Source organism: Mastigoproctus giganteus, chromosome 1 (genome assembly GCF_048544385.1).
Source record: "Mastigoproctus giganteus isolate SK-2022 chromosome 1, ASM4854438v1, whole genome shotgun sequence".
In the NCBI taxonomy this organism is placed as follows: domain Eukaryota; kingdom Metazoa; phylum Arthropoda; class Arachnida; order Uropygi; family Thelyphonidae; genus Mastigoproctus; species Mastigoproctus giganteus.
Window position 1 is genome coordinate 107,719,662 of NC_143575.1, and position 13,542 is coordinate 107,733,203.

General features: G+C 39.1%; 1 protein-coding gene across 5 annotated transcripts in view; it reads left to right on the top strand.

Annotated features, from left to right (window-relative positions):
- LOC150091085 (monocarboxylate transporter 12-like) overlaps positions 1 to 13,542 on the top strand; it is a 183,417-nt gene that overhangs the window by 72,522 nt on the left and 97,353 nt on the right. For 2 of the 5 annotated variants that reach the window (XM_090374129.1, XM_090374138.1), the window contains exon 2: positions 2,251 to 2,759. In XM_090374129.1, the coding sequence (XP_090230255.1) occupies positions 2,525 to 2,759 (235 nt within the window). In that variant the 5' untranslated portion in view covers positions 2,251 to 2,524. The remainder of the gene's footprint in view (positions 1 to 2,250; positions 2,760 to 13,542) is intronic. The other 3 variants (XM_090374165.1, XM_090374156.1, XM_090374147.1) reach the window with 2 other exon arrangements.

A 13,542-nucleotide genomic window follows, 5' to 3' on the forward strand; every position in this document is an offset into this window, starting at 1 on the left:
AGTGATTGAACACTCTCACTTTCACGTGTGTGCATGCTCTTTTAGTCATCTGGACATGCACTGCTTATTTTAGTTTATTCCATTCCTAATGTTTTATGTTATGTTTGCAATTCCATGTGTGTATGTGTACTTAGTGAATGGAGGAATATGTTGTTCCGAAAGCTTCACATTCACTGGTTCAACTGTATTTTCTTTATGTCAAGTTATGGAATCCAGTGCCACAAGCCCATTTTCATTTAGTAATTCTGTATGTTATCTAACATAGTTATATGGGTAGCAGTAATCCCAGAATAATATACTAACTGTGTGATACCACACTTAGGTTTGTGGAGAATGAAAAAGACCTGGGGGTAATTGTGCAGTCAGATATGAAGTTCTCTGAGCAGTGTAGACAGGCAGGAAATGCCAGCTCATGGGGTTTTGTCAGTGATATAAAGAAATTTTGCCTGCAGGGATAAGATGGTGATTATCCCATTGTTTGGCCACATTTCAGTATTGCATTCAGGTCTGGAAGTCTCACGTTAGGATGTGGATCTGAATGTCACTACTCCCATTGTTCTTCTCATTGCAGGGAAGAGCAATGAGATTAACGAGAGGAACAAGAGGGTATATTACCAAGAAAGATTTCAATTCTGCATATTGAAGTCTGGAAACTAGGCACTTGCAAGCAGATCTAATTGAGATGTTTAAGGCTATGAATGGATTGAGTAAGCTAAATGCTGATGAAATCCTTCTTCTTGCTCAGACAACACACAGGTTGGAATAAATTTAAATTAAGGATGATTGCAAGAGAGATGTACAGAAATATGCTTTCAGCCAGTAGGCAGTTGTTTGTTGGAACAAACTTCCATCAAGTGTTTTGGAAGTGGGTAGGTTGAATAAATTTAAGGAAGAACTAGACAGAAAAAAAATATTAAAATTATAAAAATGTTATATAGTTTGCTTCCTTGCATCATTTGCTGTTATTAATATTAATTAATACAATAATATCATTGTAAATTAGATAATCCCCGTAACTGATATTCATTGTAATTAACCTCTAACTGTACCTATTATTAATATTATTCATTGCACTTTAGCTACTGCCGACCGGGCTAGCCGAGTGGGTAAAGTACCTGCCCGGCAACCCAAAGGTCGCGGGTTCGATTCCCGCCTCGGGCTTGGATCAAAGTACAGTACTGCAAAAACCTTGGAAGGTGCAATATGGCCACAGAAGCCGATGCGCCAATAACTACCAAATCAAAAAAAAAAAAAAAAACTTTAGCTACTGTTATTTAGTGCAATTAATTGGTATCATGAGCTATTATTCTGACCCCTCTGTAGGCTGATATTGGGAAACTGTAATTCCTGAAAAATCAACAAATTGTTTAAGTATTTATCGATGTGTTTCCATTTAATGTTGACAATTTCAATAAAAATAACTTAATGTATAACTTGGTATATTAATATTGGTTTAATAATTCTTTCTCATATGATATGTAATAATCATGTAGCAGTCCCCCTCTTCTTATTATATTACAAAATTTGTATTATATTATAATTAATATATACAAATTTTATATATTTAGCTTCACAAAGTTTGAATTATGAATTTAGCTGATAATTCAAACATATCATAATTGTAATATTTAAGGGATATCTCCTAACTTACGCGTTGAGCACATTAGAGAATTTGACGACACCAGTATTACAAAATAGAATTAACAAACAAAAAGGTGCACGCACGCACGCACACGCACACACACACAAAGTATGTACATATGCATGTGTGTATACGATGAATAATGGTGGCACGTTAACACCTTCATCACTCAATCTGCCACATACACTGCTATATGGCAATAAATGTTTACTGCTCATCATTCTCTTATTCAAAAATTTCCCCAGCACACACTGGGCACATTTGGATGTATTCCAAATCATGTGAACATCCAAATGTCCACATGTTCACAACATCTGTTTCACTTTGCATCAATTATCTAGTACCCATCTTTACATACATAAAGGCATTAAGTAGATTTACACACAAAATGGCATCGTGTGTGCATCATTTTAATGACTTTTATTCATGCATTTCCGGCTAGTGATTTTTTATTGTAATAATAATAATACCCAACAGACTCGATGCTAAAGTGGATCAAGTTTCACCTAAAAAAATCAGTATGAAGTTCATAGCTTTTTTATTATAAATAGCATAATTTGAAATCTTAAATTGGGAACTTATTTTTATATATATTTTTTCCTTTTTAGGATGATTAACTGTTTGAAGATCGTAATAACATATACTGGGCAACAAGATACACATTTTCTTTTCATATACAGTAAAAGGAATCGGCAACATTTATATCCGTGGACAAACATTTCATTGGACCTTCTGTGATCCGTCATCTGGACGGATTCCATTTCTTCAAGTTCTTCTTTTCTGTATGTGTTAGGGCATGTTTGTGTATGCTCAATAACGTTTCACTTTTTGTATTGTTTCTGCAATCATTAGAAACTTTGTAACTATTTCTTAGCTCAAATAATGGGAAATTCAAAGAAGCCAAAAGCTGACCAAACTCGGGAGGAAGAATTATGGATACCTGATGGTGGATGGGGTTGGATAGTTGTGTTTTCATCTTTCATGATCCACGTCATTGCTGATGGAGTTACTTATACATTTGGTATCTTCTACATGGAATTTCTAAAGTACTACCAGGAGAGCAAGGGTACTACTGCTTGGGTTGCATCTATTATGGTCGGTACAACTTTCTGCATTGGTATGTTCACCATTCTTTATATAATTTGTAATTGCCAAGATTAATACTTTTTGTTAATTTTTACTTTCAGTTTCACCTTAGTTATATTCTTTTTTTATGAAGGATAGATGGAAGTAGATAAACATTTAGCAAGACAGCTATTGTGATTTACAGGAGCTATTACAAAAGTCAATGAAAAAAAAAAAGGTGTACAGGAGAACCATTAGCTGCACAGGAATGCAATTTTACAATAATAAGCTACAAGTTATAGTATTTTTTTTATAAAATCAAACTTTTATTTAGTTCCATGCTGGACGGAGGTCTTTCACAAAGTGATGTCAACAGAGTACACAGATTATTTTAAACTGGCAGCAGAAGGCCACTATAACACAAGTGGTATGATGTTGCCTGAGAGGGTACAAATTTTAATCTTAAGTTTTGAGAAAAGTATTTCCTATTTTGAATTGTGCTTACACTAATGCTTGACCTTTTATCACTAGATTTCAATACTTATTGAGTTTATTATTTGTTATTTTTTAATTATAATTCAACTTTTTTCAATGTTGTGCTTTTTGGCCATTAGGAATACTCATTAATTTTAATGAAACAAAAAATACAAAAAAGGGTTTAGAGCTCAAAGCCTCACACTATGGAAAATTTAACAAACAAATTAGCATAAAGCATCAGTTTAGTTCATAGTAAATCACCAAAGTAGGTGAAATAGCATCATTTTTGTTACATTTTGTTACTATGGAAAATTTAACAAACAAGTTAGTATAAAGAATCATTTTAGTTCATAGTAAATCACCAAAGTAGGTGAAATAGCATCATTTTTGTTACATTTTGTTACTATGGAAAATTTAACAAACAAGTTAGTATAAAGAATCATTTTAGTTCATAGTAAATCACCAAAGTAGGTGAAATAGCATCGTTTTTGTTACATCATGGTGTAGAATTTTTCTCAGTGTGGTCTGTTAATAGGTTAATTGTTTATTAATTGGGTAACAGGAGGGACTGCTTCTATAGGGATGGGATACACATTATTATATTATTATTATTATTATTAGCCATATGATGCAAGGAAGCCTGAGGCTTATGCTGCACCAGCCAAAAAAAATTTCCCAAGTTACCCTGAGAGAGAGAGAGAGAGAGAGAGAGAGGGGAATCACCAAGAAAGAGAAGGACAATTATATCCAGCTCAGAACCCTGGGTTTGCCAAGCCCAGATGTTAGCCCTGGGGTTAAGATATAGAAAGGGTGCAAGAATATTTGCTGATGCCATCGAGGAAGTGCTAGGTGGGTCGAAAAACTGCTAGCTTGGGGAGATTTACAGACTAATAGATTAACAGTAGCCACAGGCAGAGATGAAAGAGACTGTTGCACTGCTTCTATTAGAATGACTAGCGACCTGGAAAGCAAGGTGCTGGGGATTTCAAGGATTGCTGGGAGTAATTATGGAACAAGTAAATATGGGCTCTGTTAGCGTAACTAAGAGTAAAAATGGGTAGGTGCATGTATACTTGCATGTGCATGAATGCTAGGAGTATAGTAAATAAATTTGATGAATTTGAAGTGCTGATCAAGACATCAAAGGTGGATATTGTTGGGATATCAGAGACGTGGTGTCACACAGATATTCAGAATGCAGAATTGGAATTTGGGGAGTACAATATGTGCAGAAAGGATAGACAGGACAGGAAGGGAGGAGGGGTTATGCTGTTAGTTAAGAAACACATAAAATCTGAGGAAGTACATTCAGTTAACATAGATGGACAGTGCAATGTTGAGTGAGTTTGGTGTGATATAAAATAAGGGTAGCACTGGTAAAGCAAAAATAAGGGTAGGAGGGTGTTATTGGTATAATAACTGTGATGAGTAAAACCGACAACTGCGCACAGAAATAAAGCAGGCCAGTAAATCAAAATGTTATATAATGGGTAATTTTAACTTTCTAGATATTGGCTGAAACCTATGAATTGCTCACTCGTACACTAGCAAGATTTTATTGGATTTATTAGATGATTGTTTTCTACAGCAGCATGATCGAGAGTCAACAAGACGGAGTGATACTCTTGATCTGATTATCCACAGTGATTATGCATGCATTCAAAATCTGCAGATAAAAGAACCACTTGATAGTCAATGTTGAAAACAAGTTGCGAGTTAGAGTTGAATGTGAAAGTGTCCGCAATTTTACCCAGACACGATAGGAGGGAGTATGCGATGAGAGCCTTGATGATCAGTTCAGCCCTGGAGAGACTGTGCAAGGCTCAAGGGGTAGAATTTTTTTCAGCCTAGTCTGTTGACATGAGAGACTGCTTCTACAGGGATGGGGTACACTTAAATAGAAAGCCTAGTAGCCTAATAGAAAGCCTAAATTAATCAGTAAAATCTATTAATCTTGTCGAACTTCATTGGCAATTAAATTGTACTTTTAACTATACATATAACCACTTAGGTTACGCAACATAAATAATTAGTAAAAATAAATAATTAATACACAACTTGATACGGAAGTTATATAAAGGGATTTCGTAGATAACACTCGTTACTGAAACATAAATATTTCGTAGATAACACTCGTTACTGAAAGGTAAATATTTCGTAGATAACACTCGTTACTGAAAGGTAAATATTTCGCAGATAACACTCGTTACTGAAACGTAAATATTTCGTAGATAACACTCGTTACTGAAACGTAAATATTCCGTAGATAACACTCGTTACTGAAACGTAAATATTTCGTAGATAACACTCGTTACTGAAACATAAATATAGCGTTATAACTGTGTTTGGATACAAGTTTAGGATTTAATTTTGTACAGAAATTGAAATTTTATTGAAAGTAAATCTAAATCATGACTCAAACCAGAGCAGCAAAGCAAAAGGCTCAAGCTAATGGGAATGCTGTGGCCCAGGGGAGAACTGAGGGGGGGCAGTTGTCCTCTGAATCACAGCCTTTTAAGATGCACTATTTGCTTGATGTTTGCGAAGCAGTCAAGTATGGGACATGATACTGCCATGGGGGATGTCTTTGTATGTGTGCGATGCAAGGAGTGTAAGGAGATCAGGCGACAACTCAGCGTTGTTATGGGCCTATATGAGAGCTTGAAGGACAGGGTGGATACCCTCGAAGGATTACAAGTGAGGGGCCCATCAAGCTCTCAGCTGCCCACACCAATGCCAGAGCTTCCACTTGGTCATCGCGCAACACAGCAGCAACCCCCAAGGCAGAATGCGCTGGTCCCAAAGGAACTAGTAGTTGTTGGTGACTCTATTGTCAGGGAAACGGGAAACATGCTTTGTAAAAAGGATAGGTGGAACAGGACCAGGGTATGTCTGCCAGAGGCAAAAGTTGTAGAGCGGATATCATCTTTTAAGGGCACAAAAGGTGATATAGTTGTACACGTTGGCACCAATGATATTAAGAGTAGGAGACCGGCGGAATTACTTGACAAGTACAGGTCACTGATGAAAAAAAGCCGTGAATTAGGGTTGAAATTGAAAGTGTCTGCAATTCTGCCCAGACACGATAGGAGGGAGTATATGATGAGAGCCCTGTCAATCAATTCGGCCCTGGAAAGATTGTGCAGGGCTCAAGGGGTAGAATTTTTTTCAGCCTGGTCTGTACTTGTTAACAGGAGAGACTGCTTCTACAGGGATGGGATACACTTAAATAGAAAGGGTGCAAGAATGTTTGCTGATGCTATCGAGGCAGTGTTAGGTGGGTCGGAAAACTGCTAGATTGGGGGGATACAAGGACTAATAGATTAACAGTAGCCACTGGCAGAGGTGAAAGTGATTCTTGCACTGCTTCTATTGGAATGAGCCGCAGCCTGGAAAATAAGATGCAGGATATTTCAGAGACTGCTGGGAATCATTGGGGTACAAGTAAACACATGGGTTGTGTTAGGGTAGCTAAGAAAAAGAACAGGTGCATGTATACTTGCGTGTACACCAATGCTAGGAGTTTAGTAAATAAATTTGATGAATTTGAGGTATTGCTCAAAACATCAAAGGCAGATATTGTGGGGATTTCAGAGACGTGGTGTCACACAGATATAAGGAATGCAGAACTGGAATTTGGGGAGTACAATGTCTACAGAAAGGATAGACAGGATAGGAAGGGAGGAGGGGTTATGCTATTAGTTAAAAAACACATAAAATCCAAGGAAGTGAAGCCAGTCGACATCGCTGGACAGTGCAGTGTCGAGTCAGTTTGGTGTCACATAAGCATTGGGAGATCAAAATTGAGAGTAGGAGTGTGCTATAGGCCTAATGACTCTGATGAGTATAATAAGAAACTGTTCGGAGAAATAGAGTGGGCCAGTAAATCAGAGAGTCTTATAATGGGGGATTTTAATTTCCCAGATATTGACTGGAATTTGGGGGCTGGTCACTCACACAGTAGCAAGGCTTTTGTGGATTTATTGGATGATTGTTTTCTACATCAGCATGTTCGGGAGGCAACTAGAGGGAGTAATACTCTTGATTTGATTATCAGTGGTGATTCTTCATGCATTAAGAATCTACAGATAAATGAACCACTAGGTGGCAGTGATCACAGTGTGCTGAAGTGGGAGTTACTCAAAGAGGTAACTACCATTAGGGGTAAAGGGAAGGGGTATTGCTTTCGTAAAGGCGACTACAATGGACTGAGACAGTATTTAAATTCTATACAGTGGGATCAATTGATGATATTGCCAACAGCAAATTCAAAATGGGAAGCATTCAAAGAACTTATCTTGGAAGCTACTAGGCTTTACATACCAACTAAGAAATATTGTTCAAGGTTTAGGCCTAAATGGATGTCAGATGAACTAATGAGGCATATGGCAGAGAAGAAAAATGCATGGGATACATACAAATTAACACGTGATACAGACGCCTATGACAGATACAAGTTGATCTGTAACCAAGTTACAAAGGAGGTTAGGCAGGCGAAGGCAGATTACGGGAGATCCTTGGCAAGGGATGCGAAGAAAAACAGCAAAGAGTTCTTTACTTATGTAAACTCTAGAAGGAAGAGGATGAATCAGATTGGTCCACTTGAGATCGATGGGTCAACTGTTGATGACCCTGCTCAGGTAGCTAACAAACTAAATGAATATTTTGCATCGACATTCACACATGAGGAGTTATTCAGCGAGGGGAATGCCAGGGGTGTATTCAACTCTAGCAGTAAGCTAGAGAATCTTGTAATAACTGAGAGCAAAGTGGAGGAGAAATTGTTGAAGATAAACACAAGAAAGGCACCTGGGGTGGATGGGATCTATCCAGTTATATTAAAGGAGGCAGCAAAGGAAGTAAGCAAACCCTTAGCCATAATTATGAGAGATTCTTTGGACTCAGGGGAGGTACCCATAGACTGGAGATGTGCCAATGTGACCCCAATTCACAAAGGAGGATCAAAGGCTGACACAACTAATTATAGACCTGTGAGTTTAACTTCTGTTCCCGGAAAATTAATGGAGGCACTGGTTAAAGAAGCACTGCAGGATCATCTAGACAAGACTTCAGTTATAGCTAGGATACAGCATGGTTTTGTTAAGGGGAAGTCTTGCCTGACCAATTTGATTGGATACTGTGATGCAGTCACAAAAGAACTGGATGCAGGGAATAACTTTGATATTATATACTTGGATCTTAGAAAGGCTTTTGATACTGTTGCACATGGAAGACTGCTGCACAAATTGGAGCGGTGTGGCATTGGAGGCAAATTGCTGCTATGGATAAAGGGGTGGTTGAGGGGGAGAAGACAGAGAGTGGTAATCAATGGACACTGCTCATCGTGGACTAATGTTATTAGTGGAGTCCCTCAGGGTTCAGTATTGGGTCCTTTATTGTTTTCTGTATTTATAAATGATATTGATCATGGTATATCAAGCGTAATGTCCAAGTTTGCAGATGATACGAAGGTTGGCCGGATTGTCAAGGACAATACTGACACTATGCTGCTGCAACAGGATTTGGAAAGGTTGAGCAGATGGGCTTCGAGGTGGCAAATGAAGTTTAACATTGACAAATGTAAAGTACTACATATGGGGAAACAGCAACCCCAGAGCAACGTATCAACTCTGTGGTACTACACTGACAGTGGTAGAGAATGAAAGGGACCTGGGGGTGGTTGTGCAGGCAGATATGAAGTTCTCTGAGCAGTGCAGACGGGCTGCAAGAGTAGCTCATGGTGTATTGTCAATGATATATAGGAATTTTTCTAGCAGGGATAAGGAGGTGATTATTCCCTTGTATAAGGCAATGGTCAGGCCACACCTAGAGTACTGTATACAGGTCTGGAGGCCTCATTTCAAGAAGGATGTAGAGCTGCTGGAACGAGTACAGAGAAGGGCAACAAGATTGGTGAATGGGACAAAGGGGTGCTCTTACGAAGAAAGGCTTAAGTTTTGCGAATTACAGTGTCTGGAAACTAGGCACCAGCGAGGTGATCTGATAGAGGTGTACAAAGCCTTGAATGGTTTGAGCATGCTCAATGCTGATGGGATTCTTCCTCTTGCTCAGAATAATCTCCTGAGAGGGCATAAATTCAAATTGAGGAAAGACAGATGTAGGATAGACGTGCAGAAATTTGCCTTTAGCCAGCGAGTGGTTGGTTGGTGGAACAGACTTCCATCCCTTGTCGTGGAAGTTGATAGCCTAAATAAGTTTAATGCTCAGCTGGACAGGTATTTTGAACGAACAGAGGGGTGAAGTGGAAGTGGTTATTTTTATTTATTTGTTACTTTTTTTTTTTTTTTTTTTTGACTGATGCTGCATAAGCTTGCTTTCTTGCATCAAATGCCTCTACTAATGCTAATGCTAATTTGAAAGGGTGCAAGAATATTTGCTGATGCTATTCAGGCAGTGTTAGTTGGGTCGGAAAACTGCTAGCTTGGTGGGAGACAACAGACTAAAAGGTTAACAGTGGCCACAGGGAGAGACAAAAGTGATTCTTGCACTGCTTCTATTAAAATGAGCAGTAGCATGGAAAGCAAAGCAATGGAGATTTCCAGGACTGTTGTGAGTCATAGTGGAACAAATAAATTGTTGTTGTTATTTGGTTTTTAGGAGCATTAGCAACTAAGGCCATATTGCTCCTGGGATAAGCGGTGGTCATTCCCTGACCGTTCGCATCCTCCGTATTTGGTGGTGACGGGCTCAAACCCCGGTCTAATCAAGAAGCATGTGCTATGCACTGCTGCTCCTTCCCACCTGGCTACGGAGGCGCACAAATAAATACATGGACTGCGATAGAGTATTTAAAAGTAGAAACAGGTGCATGTATACTTGCATGTACACCGATGTTAGGAGTATAGTTAATAACTTTGATGATCTTGAAGTACTAGTCAAAACATGAAAAGGCAGATATTGTTGGGATATCACAGATTAGCATTAGTACAGGCATTTGATGCAAGAAAGCAAGCTTATGCAGCATCAGCCAAAAAAAAAAAAAAAAAAACACTTCCACTTCACCCCTCTGTTTGTTCGAAATATCTGTCCAGCTGAGCCTTAAACTTATTTAGCCTTAAACTTGTTTATCAATTTCCACGACAAGGGATGGAAGCCTGTTCCACCAACCAACCACCCGCTGGCTAAAGGCAAATTTCCGCACGTCTATCCTACATCTGTCTTTCCTTAATTTGAATTTATGCCCTCTCATGTGATTATTCTGAGCAAGAGGAAGAATCCCATCAGCATTGAGCATGCTCAAACCATTCAAGGCTTTATACACCTCTATCAGATCACCTCGCTGGTGCCTAGTCTCCAGACACTGTAATTTGTAAAACTTAAGCCTTTCTTCGTAAGAGCACCCGTTTGTTCCATTCACTAATCTTGTTGCCCTTCTCTGTACTTGTTCCAGCAGCTCTACATCCTTCTTGAAATGAGGCCTCCAGACCTGTATACAGTACTCAAGGTGTGGCCTGACCATTGCCTTATACAATGGAATAATCACCTCCTTATCACTGCTAGAAAAATTCCTAGATATCACTGACAATACACCATGAGCTACTCTTGCAGCCCGTCTGCACTGCTCAGAGAACTTCATATCTGCCTGCACAACCACCCCTAGGTCCCTTTCATTCTCTACCACTGTCAGTGTAGTACCATAGAGTTGATACGTTGCTCTGGGGTTGCTGTTTCCCATATGTAGTATTTTACATTTGTCAATGTTAAACTTCATTTGCCAACTCTCAGCCCATCTGTTCAAATGTGGTGTCAGATGTGGTGTCACACAGAAATAAGCAGCACAGAATTTGAATTTGGGGAGTACAACGTGTACAGAAATGATAGACAGGATAGGAAGGGAGGAGGGGTTATGCTGTTAGTTAAGAAACGCATAAAATCTAAGGAAGTGCATCCAATTGATGTTGGTAAACAATACAATGTTGAATCTGTTTGGTGTGACATTTGGTGTGACACTGGGGAAAGGATAATTGACTGTAGGTGTGAGTTATAGGCCTCATGAATCTGATGAGTATAATGAGCAATTGTGCAGAGAAATAGTGGGCCAGTAAATCAGAATTTCTTTTTAATGGCGGATTTTAACTTTCCAGATATTGACTGGAAATTGTGGGTTGGTCACTCGCACACTGGCAAGACTTTTTTGCATTTATTGGATGACTGTTTTCTACAGCAGCATGTTTGAAAGGCAACCAGAGGTAGAAATACTCTTGATCTGGTTATCAGCAGTGATTATTTATTCATTCATTAAGAATTTGCAGATAAAGGAACCACTGGGTGACAGTGATCACAATGTACTGATATGGAAATTACATAAAGATGTAACTACCATCAAGGCTAAAGGGAAGGGCTTTTGCTTTCGTAAAGGTGACTACAGGAGTCTCAGACAGTTTTTAAATTCTGTACAGTGGGATCAACTAATGATGTTACCAATGTTGAATTCTAAATGGGACCTTCAGGGACTTAATCTTGGAGGCGACTAGTCTTTTCATTCCAGTTAAGAAATACTGTTCAAAGTTTAGGCCTAAATGGATGTCAGATGAATTAATGAGGCTAATGGCAGAGAAGAAGAATGTATGGGATGCATATAAAGCATCAGATGACACAGAAGCCTATGGCAGATATAAGCTTGTCTGTAATCAAGTCACACAGGAGGTTAGGCAGGCGAAGGCAGATTACGAGAAATCTTTGGCAAAGGATGCAAAGAAAAACAGCAAAGAGTTCTTTACATATGTAAACTCTAGAAGGAAAGGGATGAATCAGATTGGACCACTTAACATAGATGGGTTGACTATTGATGATCATGCTCAGGTAGCTGATAAACTGAATGAGTATTTTGCATCTACATTCACAGATGAGGAGTTATTCAATGAGGGGAATGCCAGAAGTTTATCAGTGTCTAATAGGGAGATTTTGTAATAAATGAGAGCAAAGTGGAAGAGAAATTGTTGAAGTTAAACATAAGGAAGGCACCACCTGGGGTGGACAGGATCTATCTAATTATATTAAAGGAGGCAGCAAAGGAACAGGCACCTCCGTAGCCAGGTGGGAAGGAGCAGCAGTGCGTAGCACACACTTCTTGATTAGACCAGGGTTTGAGCCCGTTACCACCAAATACGGAGGATGCGGAAAGGTCAAGGAATGACCACCGCATATTCCCGGAGCAATATGGCCTTAGTTGCTAATGCTCCTAAAAAACTAAATAACAACAACAGCAAAGGAACTAAGCAAACCCTTGGCCATAATTATGAGAGGTTTCTTGGACTCAGGGGAGGTCTCCATGGACTGGAGGTGTGAAAATGTATCACCAATTCACAAAGGGGGTTCAAAAGGCGACACAAGTAACTATAGGCCTGTTAGTTTAACTTGTTTTCCAGGGAAAATAATGGAGTCACTGGTTAAAGAAGCACTGCGGGATCATCTAGGCAAGACTGCAGTAATAGTTAAGACACATCGGTTTGTTAAAGGGAGGTCTTGTCTGACCAATTTGATTTGATACTATGATGTGGTCACAAAGGAACTGAATGCCAAAAATAATTTTGATATCATATACTTAGATTTCGGGAAACTTTTGATACTGTTGCACATGGAAGCCTGCTGTACAAATTGGAGAGGTATGGCATTAAGGGTAAGTTGCTACAATGGATAAAGGTATAGTTGAGTGGGAGATGACAGAGAGTGGTAATTAATGGACACTGCTCTTCATGGAAAAATGTTATTAGTAGAGTTCCGCAGGGTTCGGTGCTGGGCCCATTGTTGTTTTGTGTGTTCATCAATGATATTGATGAAGGTATATCAGGATTAAATTCCAAATTTGCAGATGATACAAAGGTCGGCAGGGTTGTTAATGACAGTAAAGACAGTATGCTACTCCAACTGGATCTAGATAAGTTGGGCAAATGGGCTGAGAAGTGGCAACTGAAGTTTAATATTGACAAATGCAAAGTACTGCATATGAGTAGCAATAACAGCAGAGAGAGAGAGAGAGAGAGAGAGAGAGAGAGGTAATTATCCCATGTACAAGGAAATAGTCAGGCCACACCTAGAGTACTGTGTACAAGTCTGGAGGCCTAATTTTAGCAAAGATGTAGAGTTGCTAGAATTACAAAGTTGGGCAACAAGATTGGTGAAGGGGACAAAGGATGCTGTTACCAAGAAAAGCTTAGTTCTGCAAACTGCAACACCTGGAAAGTAGGCATCTGCGAGGTGACCTGATTGAGGTGTATATGGCCTGGAATGGGTTGCGCAAGCTGAATTTTGATGGGATTTTCCTCTTGCTCAGATTAAGAAACTGAGGGGGCATAGATTCAAATTAAGGTAGGAAGGTTGTAGAATTGATGTGCAGA